This window comes from Diaporthe citri (assembly GCF_014595645.1).
Source record: "Diaporthe citri strain NFHF-8-4 chromosome Unknown scaffold_7, whole genome shotgun sequence".
Taxonomy (NCBI): Eukaryota; Fungi; Ascomycota; class Sordariomycetes; order Diaporthales; family Diaporthaceae; genus Diaporthe; species Diaporthe citri.
The window spans coordinates 242,005-265,819 of record NW_025064852.1 but is presented as its reverse complement, the minus strand read 5'-3'; the positions used below and the strand labels follow the sequence as shown (position 1 = coordinate 265,819).

Genomic DNA, 23,815 nt, shown 5'->3' with positions numbered 1-23,815 from the left:
AATATAATATAAATATATATAATAAATATTAATATTAATATACTTAAAAAATAGCTTTATTTTTTTTTATAAAGAATAATATTTTTAAACTTTATATAATTAATTTTTAATAGTAATAAAAGCTATATATATTTATTAAGTAATATAATATATTAATTTAAAGTTATTATTATTAAAAATAAATAAAATCTATTTAAGCTAAATTAATTTAATAATAATAATAATAATAATTTTATAATTAAGAAATTTTTTATATTAATTTAATATAAATTATAATTAAAATTAATATAATATATATATAATATTTTAAATAAATTCTTATAAATATAATTAATTTTATAAAGTTACTTTTAATAAATTTAAATATATTATAATATTTAATATTACTTTTAGAAAAAAAGTTATTAATATAATAAATTAAGAAAATTAAAGTAAAATTAATATCCTCCTTATAATTTTTAAAGGGTTTTAAATTTATAAAAGTATATATTAAATATAATATACTTAATTTTTAAATTTTTATTTAAAGTTTTAAATACTTATTATTTTATTACTTTAAGATATCTTTATAACTTTTAAATACCTTTAAAAAGTAATTTTTATAACTTTAAAAGTCTTTAAAATATATAAAAACTTTATTAACTTTGTAATTTTAAAGCTTTTTTAAAGTATTAAGCATTATATAATTATAAAATATTTATTTTAAGCTTTAAGTTACTTTTATTTTTAAGTATTTTTAATATTCTTTTTATTATTATAATTAATAATTTTATTATATATTTAAAGTTATTATTATAATAAATTTATATTATAAATTTTTAAATAATTTTTATATTTTATAAAATATATTAAATTTAATTAATAATGCCTTTTTTAAAGATATAATATTAAATTTAATTTACTTTACTTAATAATATTATTATTATAATAAAGTTTTTATTTAATAATAAATATAATATTATTTAAAGGTTATTAATAAAGTTATAAAGAAAATGCTTTTACTTAATTTTTTAAGCATTATATAAAAAGAAAATAAAGCTTTTACTTTTTAAAGTTAAAAAAAGCTTAATATGCTATATATAAATAGCATATAAATTATATAAAAGTAAATTATATATAAATTTTAAATAATTAATAAAAGCTTTAATATTAATATTAATATTATATAATTAAAAAATAAAATTAAGTTAAGATTCTTAATAGTTAATAACTTTTTATTAAAATAATATAAGTATAGCTTAAAAAAATAGCATTTTATTAAGCAAAAAGCCCTAAAGTATTTATTAAATTAAACTTAAGTTTATTTTAAAAAAAAAGGCTTTGCCTTTAAATAAAAAGCTTTATATTAAATATTTAATTAAATAATCCTTAAAAAAGAATAGTTTTATTATAAAACATAATATATTGCAATATTATTAGCAAAGAATTTTAAATATTAATAAAGATTAATATTATATACTTAATTTCTTTAATTTATTATAATTATATTTATAAAGAAAGCCTTTTTAAATATAAGGTGCTCCTTAAAGTTATTAATAATTATATTAATTATTACCTTTCCCTTATTAATATAATAATGCTTTATATACTTTTTTTAAGCATTTAATTTAAATAAATTAATAAACGCTACTTAATAAAGCAAATTATTAACTATATTATATAAGCACTTAATAATAGCAAGCTATATATTAAGAAATTAACTAATTATTATTAAGTAAATATTTATTTTAAGATTTACTTATATAATTCTTTTAATAATTAATTAAATTAAAAAGCTATTAATAAAATTATAAGATTTTAAGTAATATATTATTAATATTAAAAAAATTACTAAATAAGCTTATAATATCCTTTAAGCATAAAAATAACTTATTAATTATATTTCCCTATATCTTTATATTATATAAGTTAATAAAAAACCTTTAAAACTTTATAAAGGTTAATAATTATAATTACTTAAATTATAACTATATTCTTTATTATATTAAGCTTAATATATTTAATATAATTATATAAGCTAAAGATAAGGATATTATTAAAAAATATTATATTTAAGATATAATATTAAATAAAGATTAATAATAAATATAAAGGATTTTATTTAATGCTTAATTTAAAGATATATAAAATATATATCTTTAAGAAAAACTATTTAAATTTTAAGGTTAAAGTTTTTTTTATTTTAATAATAATAAGTTAATTAATAAGTATTAATAAATAATTAATTAATTATATTTATCTTATAAAATAAATAATAAAGAATTATTATAATTAATCTTAAGATAAGCAACTTTAAAAGTTAAAAATTAATAATAAAACTTAATTTATTAAACTTATAAATAGCAATTTATAATAAATTATTTTAATTTTATTATTAAAATAATTTATTTTATTAATTTATTATAAATTATTAAAAATATATTTAAATAATATACTTTAAAATAATTAATTTATAATAAATTATATAAATTCTTATATAACTTTATAAAATTATTATATATTTATTAATATTTAAACTTTTTAAGTTAAAAGCCTTATTTAAATAATTTAAAAACTTTTTAATTTATTTAAATGCTAAGTTAATTTTTTAAAGCCTATTTAATTTAAAGTAATATCTTATTACCTTAATTAAATTTATACTAAATTTATTATAATTTTTATTAATATTCTTTAATTTATATTTAATAGCTTAAATAAACTTTAAGTTATAAAATTTTATTTTATTCTTTTATACTTACTTAAACTTAATAATACTTAATTATAATACTTAAAATTAAAATAACTTATATTTCTTAAGTAAAAATTAAATAATTATTTTTATAATAAGTTTTTTATAATCCTTAACTTTTATTTTTATATTTATAATATAAAATATAACTTTTTATAAACTTAGCTTATATATTAAAATAGTAAATTAAGTTAAATTTCCTCTTAATTATTTTATTTATATATAATTTATAATTATTAATATATATTTAAGTATTAATATTAATTAAGTTATTAATATTATTATTAAATAAAGTAATTATTATTAATTAATTATTGCTATATATAAGGCTTTTTATATTAAAAATATTAATTAAATATTATTAAAAATAAGTATTAATTATAACCCCCTTTATAATATATTTATAATTATTAATTAAATCTTAACTTTAATTACTTAATATTAATAAGCATTTAATAACTTATAATATTATAATAAGATAATATATATTTATTTTAATAATATTTTTATTAATATTATATTTAATATTATATATATAAGCTTATAAAATTTATATATTTTATTACTAATTATAATTAAAAGCTTAAAAATATAAGAAATAATAATTTAATTAAGGTTTTATAATTAAGCATTTTACTTATTATTATTAAATAAAAGGTAAATTAAGTTATTAATAATTATATTAAAAGCCTTTATTAATTAAAAAAGGCTTTTATAATTAATGTTATTAATAACTTTTATAATATAGTAATTAAATTATATAGCTTTATCTTTAAAATATTTAAGAAAGAAATTATTATCTTTATAAAGAAATTAGCAATTATAAGCTTTTTATATTAAATCTTATATTTAAAATATAATTAATATCTTATAATAAAACCTTATAATTATAATATATAATAAATTCCTTTTTTAACTTTAAGCCAAAGCCTTTAAGGATTACCTTTTTATATAAATAAATAGCAAAAGAGTTAAATTTAAAATAGCTTTTATAAATAATAATCTTTTTTTTAATTAAGGCAATTTAATTAAGCTATAACTTAAAAAGTTATATTATATAAAATAATTATATCTTTTAATAATTTATTTACTTTTAATAATAAAAAACTTATATAATATTTTAATAATATTTTAAGTTTTAATTATAAAATTATATTTTTATATAAAAAATATAAATGCTGCTATTTATTACTTAGCTTTAATTTTAAATCTTACTTATATTTAGCATATATTTAATTCTTTATATAACTTAAAACCTTTAAGCATAAATAAATATATATTTCCTTAATTTTTAATTTAAAAAGAATTTATAAGTTTTTTTTTATTAGCTTATAAAGATCTTTTTATATAAAAATAATGCATTAAGGAAGGAAGTATTAAGATTATAAATACTTTTAATAAAAGCTAAGGATTTTAAAGATTATATAATTATTAAGGATAATAAATTATAATATATTTATTAAGCAAAAAAAAGTATTTTAATTATTACTTTTATTATTATATTAATAATAAATAAAGAATAATAAAGTTAATATTAATACTTATAATAGCATAAATATTTCTTTAATAAAAATTAAGTTAATATTTCATTAAGGCTATGTTATTAATAGAAATTAAGCTTAAATAATTTTAATATTAATTTTAAGCTTTATTACTTAATTAATTAACTTATTTATAATATAATTTAATTATTATATATAATAAAATATTCCTTTTATATTTTATTTATTATTAATAAATATATTAACTTTTATATTAATATTATAATAAGTAAAAGCTTTAAGTTAAAAATCTTGCATAATATATATTATATTTATATTTTAATATTAAAATTAATTAATTGCTAAAACTATAATTTATAGCTTATAACTTTTTTAAAAAATTATTTATAAGTACTTTTATTTATAAAATTAAACTATATTAAATAACTTATAAGCTTTCCTTCTTAGCTTTTTATATATAATATTAAATAAATTCTTAAATATAAAAAGGAAAAAAGGAAAGTAATTAAAACTTATAATATTAATATGCTTATAATCTTTATATCTTAATAACTTACTTTATAATAAATAAACTTATTAATACTTTACCTTTTATAACCTTGCTTTTACTTTAAACCTTAATAATATCTTATTTTAATTATATATATAAGTTATTTTTATTATTAATGCTATATTTTTATAATATAAATTTAATAATAAATTATATTAAGTAATATTTTTTATAAAGCTATCTTAATTATATATTAATATACCTTTATTAAAGCTTAATAATTACTTACTTTCCCTTATTTTATATTATAATTCTCTATATTTATAAATAAATACCTTATAAAAATACTTTTAAAGATTAATTAAATAATTACTTAATTTCCTATCTTTAATAAGTAGTTTTTAAGATTAATTAATTTTAATAATTTTTATTTAGCATAAGATATTTAAAAATAAATAATATTAACTTATAAAGATTATAATTCCTTAAAACGTAAATTAAATTTAATTAAAATTAAAAGAGAAAAGAAAGCATATTAGCAATAAGTCATTGCTTATATATTTATCTTAATTTAACTTAATAATATATAAAGTAAAGGCTAATTAATTAACTTATTTAAAGTAAAGGCTAATTAATTAACTTATTTAATAATAAAAATATAAAGAATAAGCTTAATATTTTTATTATTATTAACAAGGTTTTTTATTAAAAATATAAAGAAATTATAATAATTTATATAGCTATAAATATAAATAAAATAAAATTAAGTATAATTATAATTATATAAAATATATTATTATAATTAATATTATAAATAAATAAATAAAACTTAGCATTATAATTAATATTATAAATAAATTTATAATGTTTATTATTATAATATATATTATATATTAATAAATAAAACTTAAAATTATAATTAATATTATAAATAAATAAATAAAATTTAATATTATAGCTAATATTATAAGCTATATTAATAACTTTTAATTAAGTAATTAAAAATATATTATAAGCATTATTTTTTAAATAAATATTTTTATAATATATTAATAATATTTATAATTAAGACTTTAATAAATATTTTAAATAATCTTAATATATTTATATTAAATTTTATTTATAATAATATCCTTTTTATATATATAAATAACTTTTACCTTATTAAATAATATATAAAAAGGTTAAACCTTTTTATTAAAAGTAAATTTAAAAAATTAATAAATAAAGATTATATTAATAATTATAATATTATTACTTTAAAGCATTATCTTAAATAATATTTTATTATATTAAATTATAATATCTTTTAAACTTAAGCTATTAAATATTTTTAACTTAAATATAGCATTTAATATATACCGCTTAAAATTAAAATTAAATTATAACTTAAATATTATATAGCTATAAAGTTTTTTTATTATAATTATAATAAGATTTATAATAAAAAAGAAATAATAAACCTATATTTTATATTCTTAAGAATTAAAACTATTAATATATACTTAAATCCTTTTTATAAGTTTTTAAATAAAAATAAAGAATTCTTAACTTAATATTTTAATATTATATAACTTTATAATTAATATTTATTAATTATAAGGTTAAAAGATTAAAAATTTATAAAAAAATATAAAGAAAATCTTTAAAAACTTAATAATACCGTTATTAAGATTTAAAAGAAAATTAAAAAGCAAAACTTTAATAAAGATATTATTATTACTTATTTTAATTAACTTAGCAAAGTTATTATAAAAAAAGCAAAATATATTAAGTTTAATAATAATTTTAAATAATACTTTTTATTATTATACTTTATACTTTACTTAATTTATAAAATAATAATATTCTTTAAATATATATTATTCTTATAATAATAAATAATTTTATAAATAAAGTTTAAAATAAGACTATTAACTATATTATTATATTTTTATATATATAATATTAATAATATAATTTCTTAAAATTACCTTAAATAATTATATAAATTTTATATTTTTTTATTATAAATTTTATATTATTAATTAAATTTATATTTAAAAATAGCTTAAATTATTATATTATACTTTTTTATATTAAGAATCTTAATAAATAAGCTATATTATAAAATAAAGTAAATATTAAAAAAGCTTAATAAGCTATAAATATTCCTTATATTATTAAAAATACCTTTAATATAATTATATTTATACTTATATAAAAAGTATTTAAAAATAATTATTACTTAAATATTATAACTTATTAATAATATAAAATTAAATATATCTTTATAATAATTATAAAACTTAAAGGTTATAATAAGATATTAAGCTTAAAATTTATTCTTAATAAGGTTAATAAAAAATATTAAGTTATAAAAATTAAATAATTTATTAAAAACCTTTAAAAGTTACTTTTTAACTTATATATTAATATTAATATTTATTTTAAAAGTATATAATTATTAAACATTATAGCTATTATTTATAAAAATTAGCTACTTAATATATATAAGTTAATAATTAAAATAATAAAATTATTAAAGGTATATTTTAAGTATATTTTTATAATATATTAATAAAAATAATATAAAAATTAAAATACCTTATTTTTTATTAATATCTTTAAATTTATATATAAGTATTATATACTTTTCCTTAAAGCTATATTAAGGTTAATTTATAATAGCAATTACTTAAGTATTTAAAAATTTATCCCTAAAATTAAAAGCAAAACCTTTTAACCTTATATATTACTTAATAAATATAAAAAAAAATATTATAAAGAATATAATATATAACTTTAAAAAAAATTTTATATTTCTTTTATTTAATATTAATATTATTTCTTATTTAAAGCTAAAACTTAATTATATTTAAATAAAGAAATATTTTAATTAATATTAAAAAAATTTAATACTTAATAATAATAAAAAGTTACTCTTAATATTAAAAATATATAAAATAAGTTTAATTAATAATAAATATAATATAAAAGCATTATTAATAATAATAATTAATAAATTTCCCTTAAAAGCTAATATAAATCTTAAAAAACTTATAATTAAAGTTATTAATTAAAAGTATAAAAATTTATAAAACCTCTTAAACCTTTATTTTAAGTAATTATTTAAATTATACTCCTTTTATACTTAATATTTATTTATAAATTTTTAAGCCCTTAAGTTAACTTTTTTATAAATTAATTTATAATTATTTTATTAATTATTATAAATTTATTATAATTAAGCTTTATAATATATAATAAATATTTATACTTTTAAATAATTTTAAAAAGAATATTTACTTATTATTAAAAAAAAAAAAAATTCTTAATAATTATTACTTAATTTACTTATATAAGTTAATAATTAAATTATTATATTTTTTATACCTTTAAATTAAAACTTACTTTATTAAATTCTTTACTTTTTAATATATATTTATTTATTTACTTTTTAATTTGCTTTTATAACACCGCCCTTTTAAATATAATTTAATTATTTCTCTCCCTTATAATTATAATTTCCTTTTTTTAAAAATAATACTTTTAATTATTATAATCTTTCTTAAATACCCTATTTATATTATTTATTTCTTTATAATTAAATTATACTTAATTATAAATAATACTTTATAAATATTATTACTTATTAAAATTGCTTTTATAATAATAAAAATAAATAAAATTAATAATAAATTTTAAGTTATTAAAATAAAAAACTTAAATAATATTATTTATATTATATATTTAAATTATTTTATTATAATTATTAATATGCTTATTAATAATATTATTTAATATATATACTTTATTAAAATATTATTAATTAACCTTTAAATAATAATAATTAAACTTAATAATAAAATAGCTTTATATAAATAATTCTTTAAATTATTAAATATTTTTATAATAATAATAAATAAATATTATATATAATATATAAGAATTATAAGCTTATTTATAATAAATTTTAAAGCTTAAGTTTTCCCTTATTTAAATATATAATTATAAGCAATATATTTTAATTATTTTAATAATTAATTTAATTAAAAGCTAATTTAAATAAAAGAAAAAGTAATAATAAATAAAGTATTTTATTTCTTCCTTATTAAAAATTATAAAAAACCTTAATATTATAATTAATATATTTATAATTAATACTTTTAAAGTTATTTATATAATAATTAATAAAATATATTTTATAATTATCTTTAAGCTTTTTTATAACTTAATTATTAAATATAATACTTAAATATTATTAAAGCTATTATAATTACTTTTACCTTATAAAATATAATATTTAAATTTAAAGTTTTTATATAATTACTAAGCTTTAATTATAAAAAGAAAAAATAAATTTCTTAAGGTAAAACTTAAATATAATATTAAAAAATAATAACTTTTATATATTATATTAATAAGCATTTTAACCTTAATATATTAATTAAAATAATATTTTAATTATAATTATTAATTATATATAATTAAATCTTAATTTTAATTAACTTATTATTTATTAATTATATTATCTTAAATTAATACTTACTTAATATATTATTTTAAAATATTAAGATTAAATTAAATTAATATTACTTTATTTCTTTAATTTATTAAAAATTAATTATTATATATTATTATTTATATTATATACCTTACTTAATAATATTAATTAATATTAATATTAAATTATTATAAATTAATATTTTATTTTATTTTATAATAATTAATTTATATTAATATTTTATTAAATAAACTTAAGATAATAAGCTTTTTAATTAAAATTAATTATAAACTTTTAATTTTTATATTATTTACTAAATTCCTTAATATTTTAAAATTATAATATTAAATTAAGTTAATTATTATATTAATTATAAAATAAATAATAAAGTAAAGAAATTAATAAATAACTAGCTTCTTATAATAATTATAATATTAAATATATATATATATTATATAACTTTCTTTTAAGAATTTTCATTATATTTTAATATTTTTAATTATAAAAAAACTATAATTAAATAAATAACTTATAATTAATAAATTTATAAATATAAATCCTTATGTTATAATCTTATAAAAAAATAAATAAATTTATATAATTTATTATAAATTATTATTTTTTTTACTTAAAGTATTAATAATAATAATTTATAATAAATTATTAATTATTTCCCTTATTATATATTAATTTATTAACTATATATAAAATACTTTTATATACTTAATAAAAATATAAAATTAAATAAATATTAATTTAAAAGTTATTTTTAAGCTTATTAATTATTATTAATAAGTTATATTTTATTATTTAATTATATTTAAAATTTATATTTTTAAATTATATTATATTTATAATTTTTTTTAATTTTAATTTTTTATTTTTATAAATATTAATAAATTATTAAAATAAAGCTTAATATTATAATTATAAGCTTATTAAAAATTAAAAAAAGCTATAAAAATAATATTAATATAATCTTTATTAAAATATATAATATTTAAAAACCTTTAATTAAATAAGCATACTTAATGCTTATTTTTAAAACTCTTAAGGGCATAACCTTTTATAAAAAATTATTATATTAGCTAAAAACATTAATTATATTAATAATATTATTATTAACTTTATTATAAAAGTAAATTATAAAATTAACTTTTATTATAATAAAAAATAATTATTTTATTAATATAAAGCATTAACTTTTAAGTAATAATTTTAACTTTTATATAATAACTTTAATTCTTAAGATATTAACTTTACTTAATAAAAAACTTAATTCCATATTATTTAAAGCATTAATGCTTTATAAATATATAATACTTAATAATATACTTATATTTTAATTAAAATATAAAGCGTTTATATAATTTTTTAAATTAAAAGCTAAAATATTAATATATAAGGTAAGCTTATATAATAATAGTTTTAATAAATATAATAACTTAATCTTAGCTTATAAAATATATTAAACTATATAATTATTAATTAATATAATAAATTAAATTAATTAATATTATAATGTATTTTAATAAAATAATACTTTATTATCTTTATTATACTTTGCTTTAAGGTTTAAATTATTATTAATATAAAGTATAAATATTCTTTAAAAGTTATTAATAATGAAAATATTATTAGCGCTATAAAAGTATATAATATATTAAAAACTTTAACTTTTAACTTTTAATAATAAAAGGTATATAAAATGCTTATAAAATAATAATTACTTATTATTTTCCTTTTAAATATTTTTTTATTTATTATAATAATATAAAGCTAAGTTTTATTATAAGTAAATTATATTAACGTTATTATATAATATAATAATATAATTACCTTATTATTAGCTTTTTAATATTATAAATAGTAATATAATTATAAAATATAAAATTAAAATAATAGCCCTTATAAGCTTTAATAAAGCTATTTATATAATATATTATATAATAATTATAAATTTAATTATAAAATCTTAATTAATATAATATATTTAAGTAAATGCTTAGTTCTTTATATTATAAATTGGGTTATTGCTTTTTAAAGAGTGAAATTCTTAAAATTTATATTTATAAAAATTATATAATAAATATTGCAAATGCTTTAAATTAATATATATTAAGAATTATTAAATATTATTAAATATAATATAGAAATAAACTTTGCATTTTTAAAATTTTATTTAAAGGTATAAATAATGGGAATTAAATATAAATAAGTTTTTATAAAGGCATATGAATTTATTAAGAAAGTTAAGAAATATTATTAAGCTTTTAAATAAGCATATAAAATCTTATATATTAAATTATATAATAGCATAAATAATAATATTATTTTATAAATAGCTATAAAAGCTATTAATAATATTATTAAATTAAATAAATTAATTCCTATACTTTTAGTTTTTAATATTTACTTATAAGTATTATATAAGTTATTATTATTATTATTAATATAAAAGTAAGTAAAAGCTATTTAAAAGGCTATAAAGATATTATAAAAAACTATAGCTAAATAATAAGTATAAGATATATTAAATACTAAGGTTAAACCTATCCTTAATATAAAATATTTATTATAATATAAAGTTTATATATAAAGAAAGAAAAAAGGATGAAAGGGTTTATATAAGGTTATTATTATAAATAGCTATAATATAACCTTAAATATATTAAATAAAGCCGCAATGTTTAAGTTAATAATTATTTAATTATATTATTAAAATAATAATAAGGAAATGCAATCCTTATAAGTAAAAGACTTAGCTATAAAACCTTAAATATAATTTATTATATAATTATTATTATTAAAGATAAAAAATTGCATTATTATATTATATATCTTAAAGAAAGAAAATAAAAACTATAATTTAGTAATTAAATTAAGATAAAATAAAGTTATTATAATATTAAGCTTATTATTTAAAGAGTTTAATAAAATAAAAATTAATAACTTTATTATTAAAGGTATCTTTTAAACTAAGAAATAATTAATAAAGCAATATAATAAATATTATCTTTTTAAGTTTTATATAATATAAAAGATAAAAGATAAAATTATAAAATTATATAAAAAATCTTAATTTATTATTTAAGGTTATAATAATAATAAAAGGAATTAATCTTAATATAAAGTTTAATTATTTAAAGAATAAGCTAATAAATAATTCTTATACTTACCTTTTTATTAATTTAAAAAAAAGGCATAATTTTTATACTTTAAAATATTATTTAAATCTATCCCTAAGTAAAGTTAAAATTATGCAAAATAATTCTTATAAAGCTATTAAAGAAATTAAAAAATAAATATCCTTTAAGTATAATTATTTATATTATTTAATTTTTATATAGCATAGCAAAATCCAGTATTTATTAATTTAATATATATTAAAGATATTATTAATAAAAGCTTAAGATAAATTACTTTATATATAATCCTTACTTAATAATTATAAAGCCCATATAACCCTTTAAAATAATAAGCATATAAATAAATAATATATTAATTTTATTTATATTAAAATTTTAAGATAAGGAAAAGATTAAAATAAAAGCTACGAAATTATAAGGAAAATTAAAATAAAAGCTAATGCTTAAAAACTTAATAAATTATAATAAGGCTTATATAATTATAAACATTATTAGCTTAATTATTACTTATTAAAAAGAATAAATTAATAAACTTATAATTATTAATGCAATAATTAAAGACGCTCCTTAGAAATATCTTAAATAAAAAGCCTGCAAAGTATATATAACTTTAATTTATTAATTAAAAGCTTTATATAATCTTTTAATAATTATATAAATATAAAATCCAAAGGCAAGAAATTATAAAAGCTTAAATATATAATTATTATAATAAATAAATAACATTATATAAGGAATTAAATATATGCTCTTAAATTTTAAAATAATAAAACTTTTTATATTTATAAATAAATTATTTATAAATAACTAAAACTTAATATTTTAATTTAAATATATTATTATTCTTATAAATAAAACTTATAAGGAAATTAAGGAATTTATAATAATAAGTAATATTTTCTATTAATTATTAATAAAATATAAATATATTATTTAAAGCATATTAATAAGCAAAATTTATAATATAATAAATAAAGTAAATATTAAAATTTCCTTAATTATAATAATTAAAATAGCTATAAAATAACTTTTATTATTAAATATATCTTTAATTATTTATATAAACTTATATAGCTTATATAAATGCCTTATAAAGCTAAAAATAATAAAAGAAAATGCCTTATAATTAATATTATATTATTATAAAAGTTATATAAAATAAAAAAAATTACTAAAGTAAGGTAAATAAATAAGATAAATAACCTTATTAATATAATAATAAAATTAACTTTAAATACTATATTATAAAAGCTTATTAATAATAATAAGCTTTATATATAAGTAAATAAGTTAGTTAAGAAACCTAAAATAGCTCCTTTTTGCTAAAAAAAAAGTAATTTACCGCTAGCCTTTTCCTTTCAACCTTATTACTATTAATTATAAAACCTTATACCTCCTAAACATAAACCTTTAATATAAACTTTAACCTTTTATACTTTAACTAAAACCTTTTTAATACCTTATTATATATAAGGATAACCTTATAATTATTAATATTATTAATAATTATTATTTTAAAGTTAATTTTATTATTATTATTACCTTTTATTATTATTTATTAATAATAATATTAAAATTAACTTTTATTAAATTTATTTATAACTTATTAATATTTCTTATAATTAAAGAATAAATTAATAATTATTATATAATAATTATAAAGTTTTATATTATAAATATTTATTTTAATTATTAAATTCTTATAAAATCTTTTTCTTTTTATTATAATAAAGAATATTAATAATAACTTATAAAAATTATTTAATATTTTTATTAATATACCTTATAAGGATAATAATAATAAGTAAAATTATTTAATAAATATTATATTTACTATTTATATTAAAGATATACTTAATATAACTATTATTATAATTATTATTAGTATAATTAATATTAAAAGTAGCCTTATTATAACCCTTAAATAAAATTAAAATTTCCTTATAAATATTATAATTATAACTTTAATTAATAAAATAAATATTATAATTATAACCTTAATTAATAAAATAAATATTATAATTATAATCTTAATTAATAAAATAAATATTATAATTATAATTTTAATAAGTAATAAGATAAAGATTAAAATTATTATTAAGGCTATAAAAAGGGTTAAAATTACTTTAATTAATAAAAATAAAGATAAGCTTATTAATTTTATTAATTTTTATAATAAGGTTATTATTAATAATGCTTATTTAATAAATATTAATAAGGATATTAATAATAATAATAATTCTTATTTATTTATTTTTAATAATAATTTAATTATTATTAATAATAAAGATAATTAAAATTAAGCTAATAAAATCTTAATAAAAATTATAGAAATTGCCTTTAACTTTACTTTTATATTAAGCATTAAAAAGAATAAGTTTTTTATTAAGGTTAATTTTTATAAAATTATTAAAATTAATAAGCTAAAGGTTATAGCTATAGCTTAAGCTAAGATATTTTTCTTAAATAATGCTATTATAATAACTATTATTTAAATTATTAATAACTTTTAATATTAAAATAAATAAATATTTTTTAATAATATAATTAAAAAGCTATATATTTATATTAAAAGTATTAAAACTTTTAATATAAGATTATATAACATTCTTAATAATAAGAATTATTAAAATAATTATTATTTTAAATGCTAAATTATTATAATCTTTATAATAAATAATTTAATAAGAATTTTAATCTTAAATATCTTTTATATATATTAAATTAAAAAGATTTAGCTATTAAAGGATTAAATTGCTATGCTAACTTAAGTTTAAAACTTTTTATATTAAATTATTAATAAGTATATGCAAAGCTTATATATAAAGGGATTTATTAAGAAATATATATTATTATTTAAATAACTTAAGTAAAAGATAATTATTAAGGAAATTAAAAAACATAATAAAAAGTAAGAAAAGGAATTAATAAATAATTAAATTGCTTATAATGCTTAATTTTAAAAAAATAAAAAGTAATTAAAGGAAATTAATTTAAAGTAATATTAAGTATATTTTAATAATAAAAGTAAAGATAAAAATAATAATATTTATATTATAAAGATATATAATAAAAATAAATATAAGCTAAAGGGTTTAATATTAACTTTATAAGCATTAACTTTCCTTATAAAGAAGAAATTTAAAATTAAGGCCCTTATATAAAAGTTAATAATTTTTATAAAAACGCAACCTTAAAAGCTAAATATTAAAAATAATAAGTTTAAGGAATGGTATAATAATAAGAATTATTAAAACTTACTTTAAAACTTATAAGTTATAATTTTAAGCTTTTTTCATAATGCTTTCTTATAATAAAGATTATATATATTTAATATATAATAAATTATAATTTTAAGCTAATTATAATAAGGATTATATATATTTATTAAAAAAAAAGAAAAACTATAAATATTAGTAAGTATAACCCTTGCACTTAAAAGATTACTTTAGTTATCCCCTTCAGGGCACATAGCCTCTTAAAACTTAGATAGAATAATACCAATATACGATTGCTTCCCATACGACTATCGTATGTACGAGAGACCTACCAACAATTTCCGTCTAGAACTCATGTCGGCTGGTGTAAATGTTGCCTTCTCTTTGAGGATGGTTTGAATCGAAAGACTGAAGTGTCGTTAGGCCTTATCAGAGTGCATAGCTTGGACTGCTTCTGATGATAGGAAACAAGAATCCAGTGATGGAGAAATGGGCCATTTTTATATGAGAATCCGTCGATGACATCTTCCCAAGCCGTCGTCAAAGCGTACCGTTGACATTTGGAGCAGTTAGTCACAACACGTCCGAAGTCTGTGACCGTGACTAAATAATTCAAACATAACCCAGGGAGTGATCACGGCCGAAAACAGGTGAAAGTCTGCATTTCCCTAGGCAAAGGTTCACTGATGCTCTCCGAGGATACAAAATGTACAAAGCTCCATGCCCGGCTTCAGAATCAACTCACTCAGGATATCATGGTGAGAACCAATGTCACCACTTGGATTAGCCACATGTATCGGTGCAAGGCCCAATATATATACATGACCATGACCGGCCGGTGGGAAGAAAAAGAAGAAAACAAGCTCCCTCGAAGTATGAGCTGTCTTTCTCGATGACACTCAATGTTTGGTTGGATGCGTAGAAAACGATAGTTACACGAGATCGGAAGAAAGGACAAACGTTCTTGACCCATGGGCAGCATTAATTCTCCAACAGTCTGTGTGATACATATCATTAGCAACGGCCAGAGTAGGTACTCACGTTGGGACCACTGACGTACAGCGAGATAAGGCGCCTACTGAAGAGCTACCTGTTGATAGCGTTTGGGCATCACGTATGGCTGGTATTTGTCAGAGATGTGAAAACATCGCATCATGCGTCTTTCTAATGCTATGAAGCCTAGATTCTGCACTCTCCAAAACTGAATGGCTCTGATCGCAATCACAAGCAACCCGTGAAATTGCTGCTGGTCGCCTAAGCTGTAACTCGTTAGTCGCCTTGTTTCGTTCCTCCCCCTTCCCCCAATTCCAGCATATTATGCCCTCCCTGAGTTGCTTCCTCGTACAGGTTGTGATTGTTGGCCTTTCTTATCCCAAATCCACACAACGCCTCGAAGACGATTCGAACGAAGCTGGACAGCGAAAGCGGGGCGATGGGGGTCATACTGTCGGCCGATACAGTCCCAGTCGACCACCATATCATGATCCTCATATCCCTGGACGTAATTCCATAGCTTCTTGTCATCATCCTTACTCCAACCAGCACCTATCAGCTTGGCGTGCTTTGCTAGATTTTGCCTGGTCAAGTTTCGGAACCTCTTCACCCCGACTAATTCTCCACAACTCGTGCCTTGAGCTAGTCGGCGCCTCATATCATCATCGTCCTCGTCGGTGTATTGATGGCGTCCACGCGATTGCTTATGCTGCGTCCGGACGTCTTCGTCCTTTTTGAGGCGGCTGAAACGAGTCTGAACCTCCTCTGCGTTTCTCGGCGCGCCAGGAAGCTTGCTGCTAATTGCAGCCCAGTTGTCACCCTCCACCGGGTGTAATTCAAGCAACTTTTGGTCTTGCTCTCGCGTCCATTGTCCCCACTTCTCCCTGAGCCGACCTCTTATATACCCCGGGCTGCAGTCAGGATAAAACTTTTCGGATATTTGGGACATCGTGTAACCGTCGGCAGATTTGATTTTGATGTCTTCCATTTCGCGAGGTTCTAGGTGACGGTTGGAGGTGTGCACACGCCGCCGGCGGCAGGCACCGCCGACAGCTTGCTCCTGGTCGTTCAACACGCGGCCGGCTTGTCGCTGGTCGTCCCATTCACTGTTACCTGGCACCTGAACGTCAGCCTCGCTATCACTTTGCTCCGCGTCGCCCGCCTCGTTGCCAAGGAACATCTGAGGCGGCATTTGAGGGCCGCCGCATTGCTGTGCTGACGAAGAGCTGGGACCCGCGAAACTCTGGCTGGCTGCTTGTATTTGGAGTAAACACGGGGCAATGAAGGAATAAGAATTGTCACTTGTGTGATTTGGATTGACTTGGGGGTACGATGTGTGCGGCTGGCTGTTGTAAAGGTGCTGGTGAAAAGGCTCTTCACTTGGCGTGCAAGTGTTTTGTGATTCGTCCTCGGGAGAGTTCAACAAGTGCTTGATACGCCACCTAATAGCATAAGGTTCTCGTGATGGATGGACATATCCGTACTCTTTAAGCCTGCTCAGGTCTTCATCAGACGCATCTGGATGAACCTCAGACTCACGCAGCCGGTCGTCGTCATCCCTTTCCCAGATTGCGTGTATAGCATATGCTTGGGCTTCCAAATCATCAGCAGTGACGTCCTCTCGATCCAGGAACCAATTGTCTTTGATAGCGGAGCACGTATCGCCCGCAGCGATCGCGATGCAGATGTTGTAATTGTCGTCATCGTTGAACTTGCCGGCTGCGGTGTTTGTTGTGTCTGGGCCTTCCCACCAGCCAGATGGATGGGGATTGTTATCATGACCATAGCGTAGATAGCGTACCAAAGGAGCAAGTTCGCCGAAACTCCCAATGGGTTGTGTGAATTGTACATCTTGGGGAGCACTGGAGGCTGGCTGTTCCCAGGATCGTCCCCCGGCTTCAAACGAGTGACGATGTATCTGGGGATGTTTGCCTTTCTGGTCATAACTCATGCTGACTATTCGTTGCGAAATTGATTTGGAGTTGGGCATGTGTAAATTTGACTTCCGGCAGAGGGTATCGCGAGATTTGTCGAAGTGAAAATCGTCAACCTTCGTTGATGAGAGACAGCAGCAGGTCCGGTTGGAGGGAGGGGCAACTTTTATATGGAAGAGACCGCGGGTGACACTATCCATATACACGGTCACAAGAGACGTTTAATCAGTTGGTCAGAATGCGCCCCAAGTCTGAATCTGCGACTGTGTCTGTCTTGTTGGTCCTGAAACTGTCAGCTTCAGTACCTTCAGATAATGGAAAGCAAGATATGATGTCCATGGTCAATGGAGACCATATTGTAGATTGCAGCACTGCTTCATTTTTGGCAATGATTTTCAGCACTGATATGGAATCCAATGTCTGACCGCAAACGCGCTGGCAAGCCCTGGGTTGGATGCAGCCAGGCTCCATTATAGAGATCAAGGCTCAGCTGCTTGCTCAAAAATATCCCAGAGCGTTTAATCCGACTCCGACAGCAAATATGGTATACAAGCTCCAAGATCTATGGTCATCAGAGGTAAGTCGCCGTACCATCTGGCAACCTGGCAACCTGGGCAGTGGCACCTGGGCATGATAGCAGTTGGTTGCGATCAAGATGATATGGCGCTTTAAAACGTCCCAGATGGTACAATATGTACAGTAGATGTTCGACTGGGAGACGTAAAATTGATTTTCGTTGCAATCTGGGCAGTCATGTTACAGTCCGCAAGCATTTGCAGTGTATTACCGTTTCAGTACCAACTTAGAAACGCCTCGGCGCCGGACAAGATCGCCATCTCCCAGCTAGCCGCAATCCACTACCCATTTTAATACCTACCTGATATTCATTTCGAGGTGAGGATGCTCCGTCGCGCTATTCATATTATAGACTTGGTAGGTTGATGTGGCGAGCGCAGCTGATCTTCAGGGATAGATGTCAGACAGTGTGCAGCCGAGTTTGAAAAGGTGCTCCCAACCACAGTCATAATTCCACCCTCAGTTTCCATAGCTGGTGAGATGGACCTCCACAATTGAAGGCTTCATCTGGAACATTTCCTACAAGTCGTTACCACTGCGAGCGGCGTGATACATATTTCATGTTGTGGGAGATGGGGGCGGGTGGAAACATTACTTCGTGCTTCAACACCAAGACCGCTTGCAGGCAGGAAAAGATTCATACTCATCGCATTTTCTGTATGCTCAAGTGCTTCATGCTAGCAACATGACCAAAACTATTGATGAGTGACTCAGAAAGACCAGTGAGTCTCTGGAAAATCTCGAAGGACTCAGACAGAATGCAATTCCCCAGCACCCTTCGAGGGGTAGCAAGCCGTCTTACAGTAAAAACGCTCTAGATATTGACGAAGACGTGAGCCCTTTTCCGTACTCATCTTGCATGTGGTTTGCTTCTTAATGCTTGTTGTATTGTCGGCTCCCAAGCTCTTGCAGCTCCCGGGCCCCCTCGACCATACAGTCCACCAAGTGTTCACGACGTATCTTTGCTTCCCTGCCGCTCCTTCCCTTTACATGCCGGTGGTAAGCAGCAACTTTGACCCAATCCGTGCCTGGTCGAACTTGTATGCCGCACAGGTAACCGTCCTCGTTAGCTGTCCACATTTCCCAACTCTCCCAAATTTATCAGCACATGCAGCTTTATGCCGATGAGGAAATCAAGCTCCTAGCACCTTGACAGAATCCCATTGTTCGTGGCCAGCTACCCACTCCTTGAGTCTAATCACTTCTTTGGGCCTCCGTAATCTGTAAATCTGATGTTCACTCTTGCGGATTTCAGATAATCGGTGCTGAATTCTCCAAGTTGCGCCATATTGCTCGCCTTGTCCCATTCCTTCTTCCTCCAATCCAGTACACTATGCCTTCCCTAGTCGTTCTTCTTGCGAAGATCTTGAACGACTGGCCGGATCTCAAACCTCACCTCCAGTAGTTAAACGCATCTTCACTCACCTTACGTCCGTGTAGGACCTCCCATCGAACCTTTACCGCTTCCCCTCCGCGCTCTGGGTCGTACAGTCGGCCGACAGAGTCCCAGTCAAAATTGGCATCAGGTTCCAAGTTCATATCCCTCAGCTTAGCGTCATCTTCGTCTGTCCAGTTGACGCGTATGCGAAGGGCATGCGATCTGACGCTGCCCCTGTCCAAGTCGTAAAATCCCTCATTGGCCACACTTGCGTAAGTCATGCCTTGAGCTAGTTTTAGCTCCAATTCCTTGTTGATTGTGTCGGTCCAGCGGAAAGGTCCCTTCCGCGTCTTTTTGTTGCGTCGACCGCCTGTGAGGAATTCATAACGGTTGATTACCTCTTGTCTGCTTCGCGATTTACCGGCAGGGCTGTTGCTGATCTGAGCCCACTCATCACCCTCCCCTCGTTGCAGTCCACGCACCTGCTCGTCTTCTTCTCGTGTCCATTTTGACCACCCTTTCGAGCGTAGCATCCTCATTACGCCCCCTCCACGGTAGCCAGAATAGCGGTCCGCAATAAGCCTCTCGACTGGGACACCCTTGGCATTTTCATTCTTGAGGAAGGTGATGTCCGTTGATGGCAAATCTCGCGCATAGTGACGGCTGTCTGATTCAAGGCTGTCTTTGTTCAAGGAAGTCCACTTTTTTCTACACGCAGCCCTGGTCCGACCGGGGAACTCATTTTCCACGTTTTCCCACATGCCGCCTAAGCTCTCTTCATGTTGGGCTACCCACTCCCGAAGTTTCCTGGTCTCGTCTTGATTCCAATGTATGATTCCTCCGGGAGCTGGCGTGGTCTCAGCGGCAGACTCTTGGTCGGCCTGTTGTGGCAGAGGCTCGCCGGGCCGGCAATCCACAGGAAACTGTCGGGGGTCGTTCTGAGGGTCGCCGGCCAGCCCAGCTCGCTGAGCAGACCGGTCCCCACTCCCCAGCCACCAGACACGAGCATTGATCTCATCATCCAATCTCATTGGGCCTCCTGGAAGACTACCAAGACGTTCCTGGATGACAGACATCGTACCGCCCTGGTCCACCACTGCTCTTAGCTCGGCGTCTTGTTCAGGTGTCCACACCAGATTCTTCGACAGAATAAAGTCTTGGACCAATGGGACGGGGCGTTCCGCCCGCTCGGCTATCTCGTCGATGTGGCCGCCGTAGGCAAGCGCCGTCCGCACATCCCACTCTTGGCTCATGCCCAAATTTGACTCTGGGGCGGACAGTTCATACCCGATTTCTTGCTCAGCCGACCCAAATGGATTCGGCATAGGATCAGGGAGCGCTGGAAGCCCAAGGTCACGGGCCCAAGTACCTGCCGCGTGAGAAGTGGCACCTGGCTGGCTGGGGCCGGGCTGGGCGTCCAAGGACGTGAAACCTAGACTCCTGAAGGCCCGGGTGACTGGTGCTGTTCCCACTGTCTGGTAGCCACCACGGGCTCGTTGAGCATCGGAAGCTCGGTAGAGATATAGATCTGGGTCCTCGAATGATTGCTCGTTTCGATCATCCACTTGATAATCATCTGAGCCCTCGTCCGAGCCCTCGTCTATGTCTTCCTCTATGTCCTCCTCCACATCCTCACCTGTGTCTCCGTCTGAATACTCAATTGGGTCTTCGTCTGGGTCTTCGTCTGGGTCCTCGTCTGAGCTCTCGTCTGGGTGCTCTTCTAGATCCTCGAATGATTGATGGATTGGATTCTCGAGTGATTGCTGCGGTGGCTGCTGGGTTGCACACTGGGCTAAATGCTGGCTTTGATATTGGCCTGGATGTACGTATTGGTTTTGGTCCTGGCTTGGATTCTGATGTGGCTGCTGGTATGATTGCTGGTAAAATTGTTGGTATGCTTGCTGGACTTGATCTCGGTAGGGATGATGATATCGATGTGTGCTAGCATCTTGATAGGCACTGAATGTTTGTACGCGCTTTGAACCATCGTCCTCACCAGACTCAGGCCTGGCGCCAAGATAGTGCTTTCTGTGATGGTAAGGATCATTCATGTCGAGATTCTCTTGATCGAGAGTCAAGCAATACGAGAATGTGGTGGAAAGTAAGCAGATTGATATGTCGACACCCGTTGGCTCTTCAGGTGGGTAAACAAGTTTGTTTCGCGATGGAGAGCTTGAGTTGTGGAATGCGCGATAATGTAGAAACAGGTTCAGGGCCGAAATCAAGGGAGCTTATATAGGAAAGGAAACGTGAGTGACTGTCTGGATTCTCATTTCATGACAGACAGTTACTACAGCGGGTGACAAAGTGTACCAAGTCCTGGGCTGTGACTGAACTGCCTGTTCGTTGACAGGTGTGCACAGCATAACTAAATATCGGACGGTTCAGTGACCATGATACTGATGGATGAACGCCAATGAAATGGTCAAATATTTGAAATTCCGGGTCTGCCCTTTTGAACTTGCAAATGTCTCATTGGCAGTGTTGACATGCAGGGTTTTTGGTAGCCCCGGTGTGAGAGTAGCTAGATGGAGAGCCCTGTTCCAACGAGGCATACTGAATGATGCTGGTGGAGAATTCATACAAACCCCAAAAATATTCCCAGCTCAGAATGCATAGGAGAAAACTTCATTGCATCTCCACTGGGCTCTCATATAGACCTGGAGTTTATGGTGTGAGAGCACAAAGCATGTGTCGGGTGCCTGTCATCTTCATGACATGAAAGTCGATACTCGGATTTATAATTCATATCAAACATCAGACTCGCCCAATTTTACAGAGCAAGAGGTGGTCCCGGGATTTGCGCAGTCAACTCGAGGCGGAATGTCGGTCCCAGATGTGATCTCATCATGTACATTTCATTCAGTATTCACTGCATCCTAAATCGGGTTGCCGATTTCTATTATATTTTTGAGAAGTGATCCGAGGAAGTCCTTGATCCTGGGGTGCTCAGAACTTACACACATCGGAAAACATGACAGCGAGGCTAAAAGACAGAGGACATTCTCAAACCACTCGATGGAGAGCCTTCAGCGAGGAGTATCCCTCAACTCGAACGAGCCAAGAGTGCACATTGTCATGTGAGTGCCCATTTCACAGAATGTGTGCTCCGAGTCTGATAATGACCTCATTCATTGGTTGAAGCTTCCCGGCACGGTATGAGATGTGAGGTATCATCTTCTTTCATACCGGGTCGACTCCCGCGGTTGATTTCCTTTGTGCTCCGCCACTCATCATCTTGCACGCAGACGTGAGGCAGCACGTGGGTGACACAGAAACCTTCTCGAACTTTTTGGTCCAAGGAGCCGGGACAAAGGGGTTTGCCGACCCGGCCGTCACAGGACACTATATTTGGGGGTGT

General features: G+C 23.6%; 1 protein-coding gene across 1 annotated transcript; it reads right to left on the bottom strand.

Annotated features, from left to right (window-relative positions):
• Nucleotides 1-16,794: 16,794 nt before the first annotated feature.
• INS49_013287 (uncharacterized protein) lies at nt 16,795-22,505 on the bottom strand (the record flags this gene model as incomplete). The annotated part of the gene is made up of 6 exons (XM_043173986.1): nt 16,795-16,827; nt 17,045-17,813; nt 18,051-18,285; nt 19,092-19,124; nt 20,507-22,270; nt 22,451-22,505. The coding sequence occupies 6 exons, from the start codon at nt 22,503-22,505 to the stop codon at nt 16,795-16,797; spliced, it is 2,889 nt and encodes a 962-aa protein (XP_043020931.1).
• Nucleotides 22,506-23,815: the final 1,310 nt, after the last annotated feature.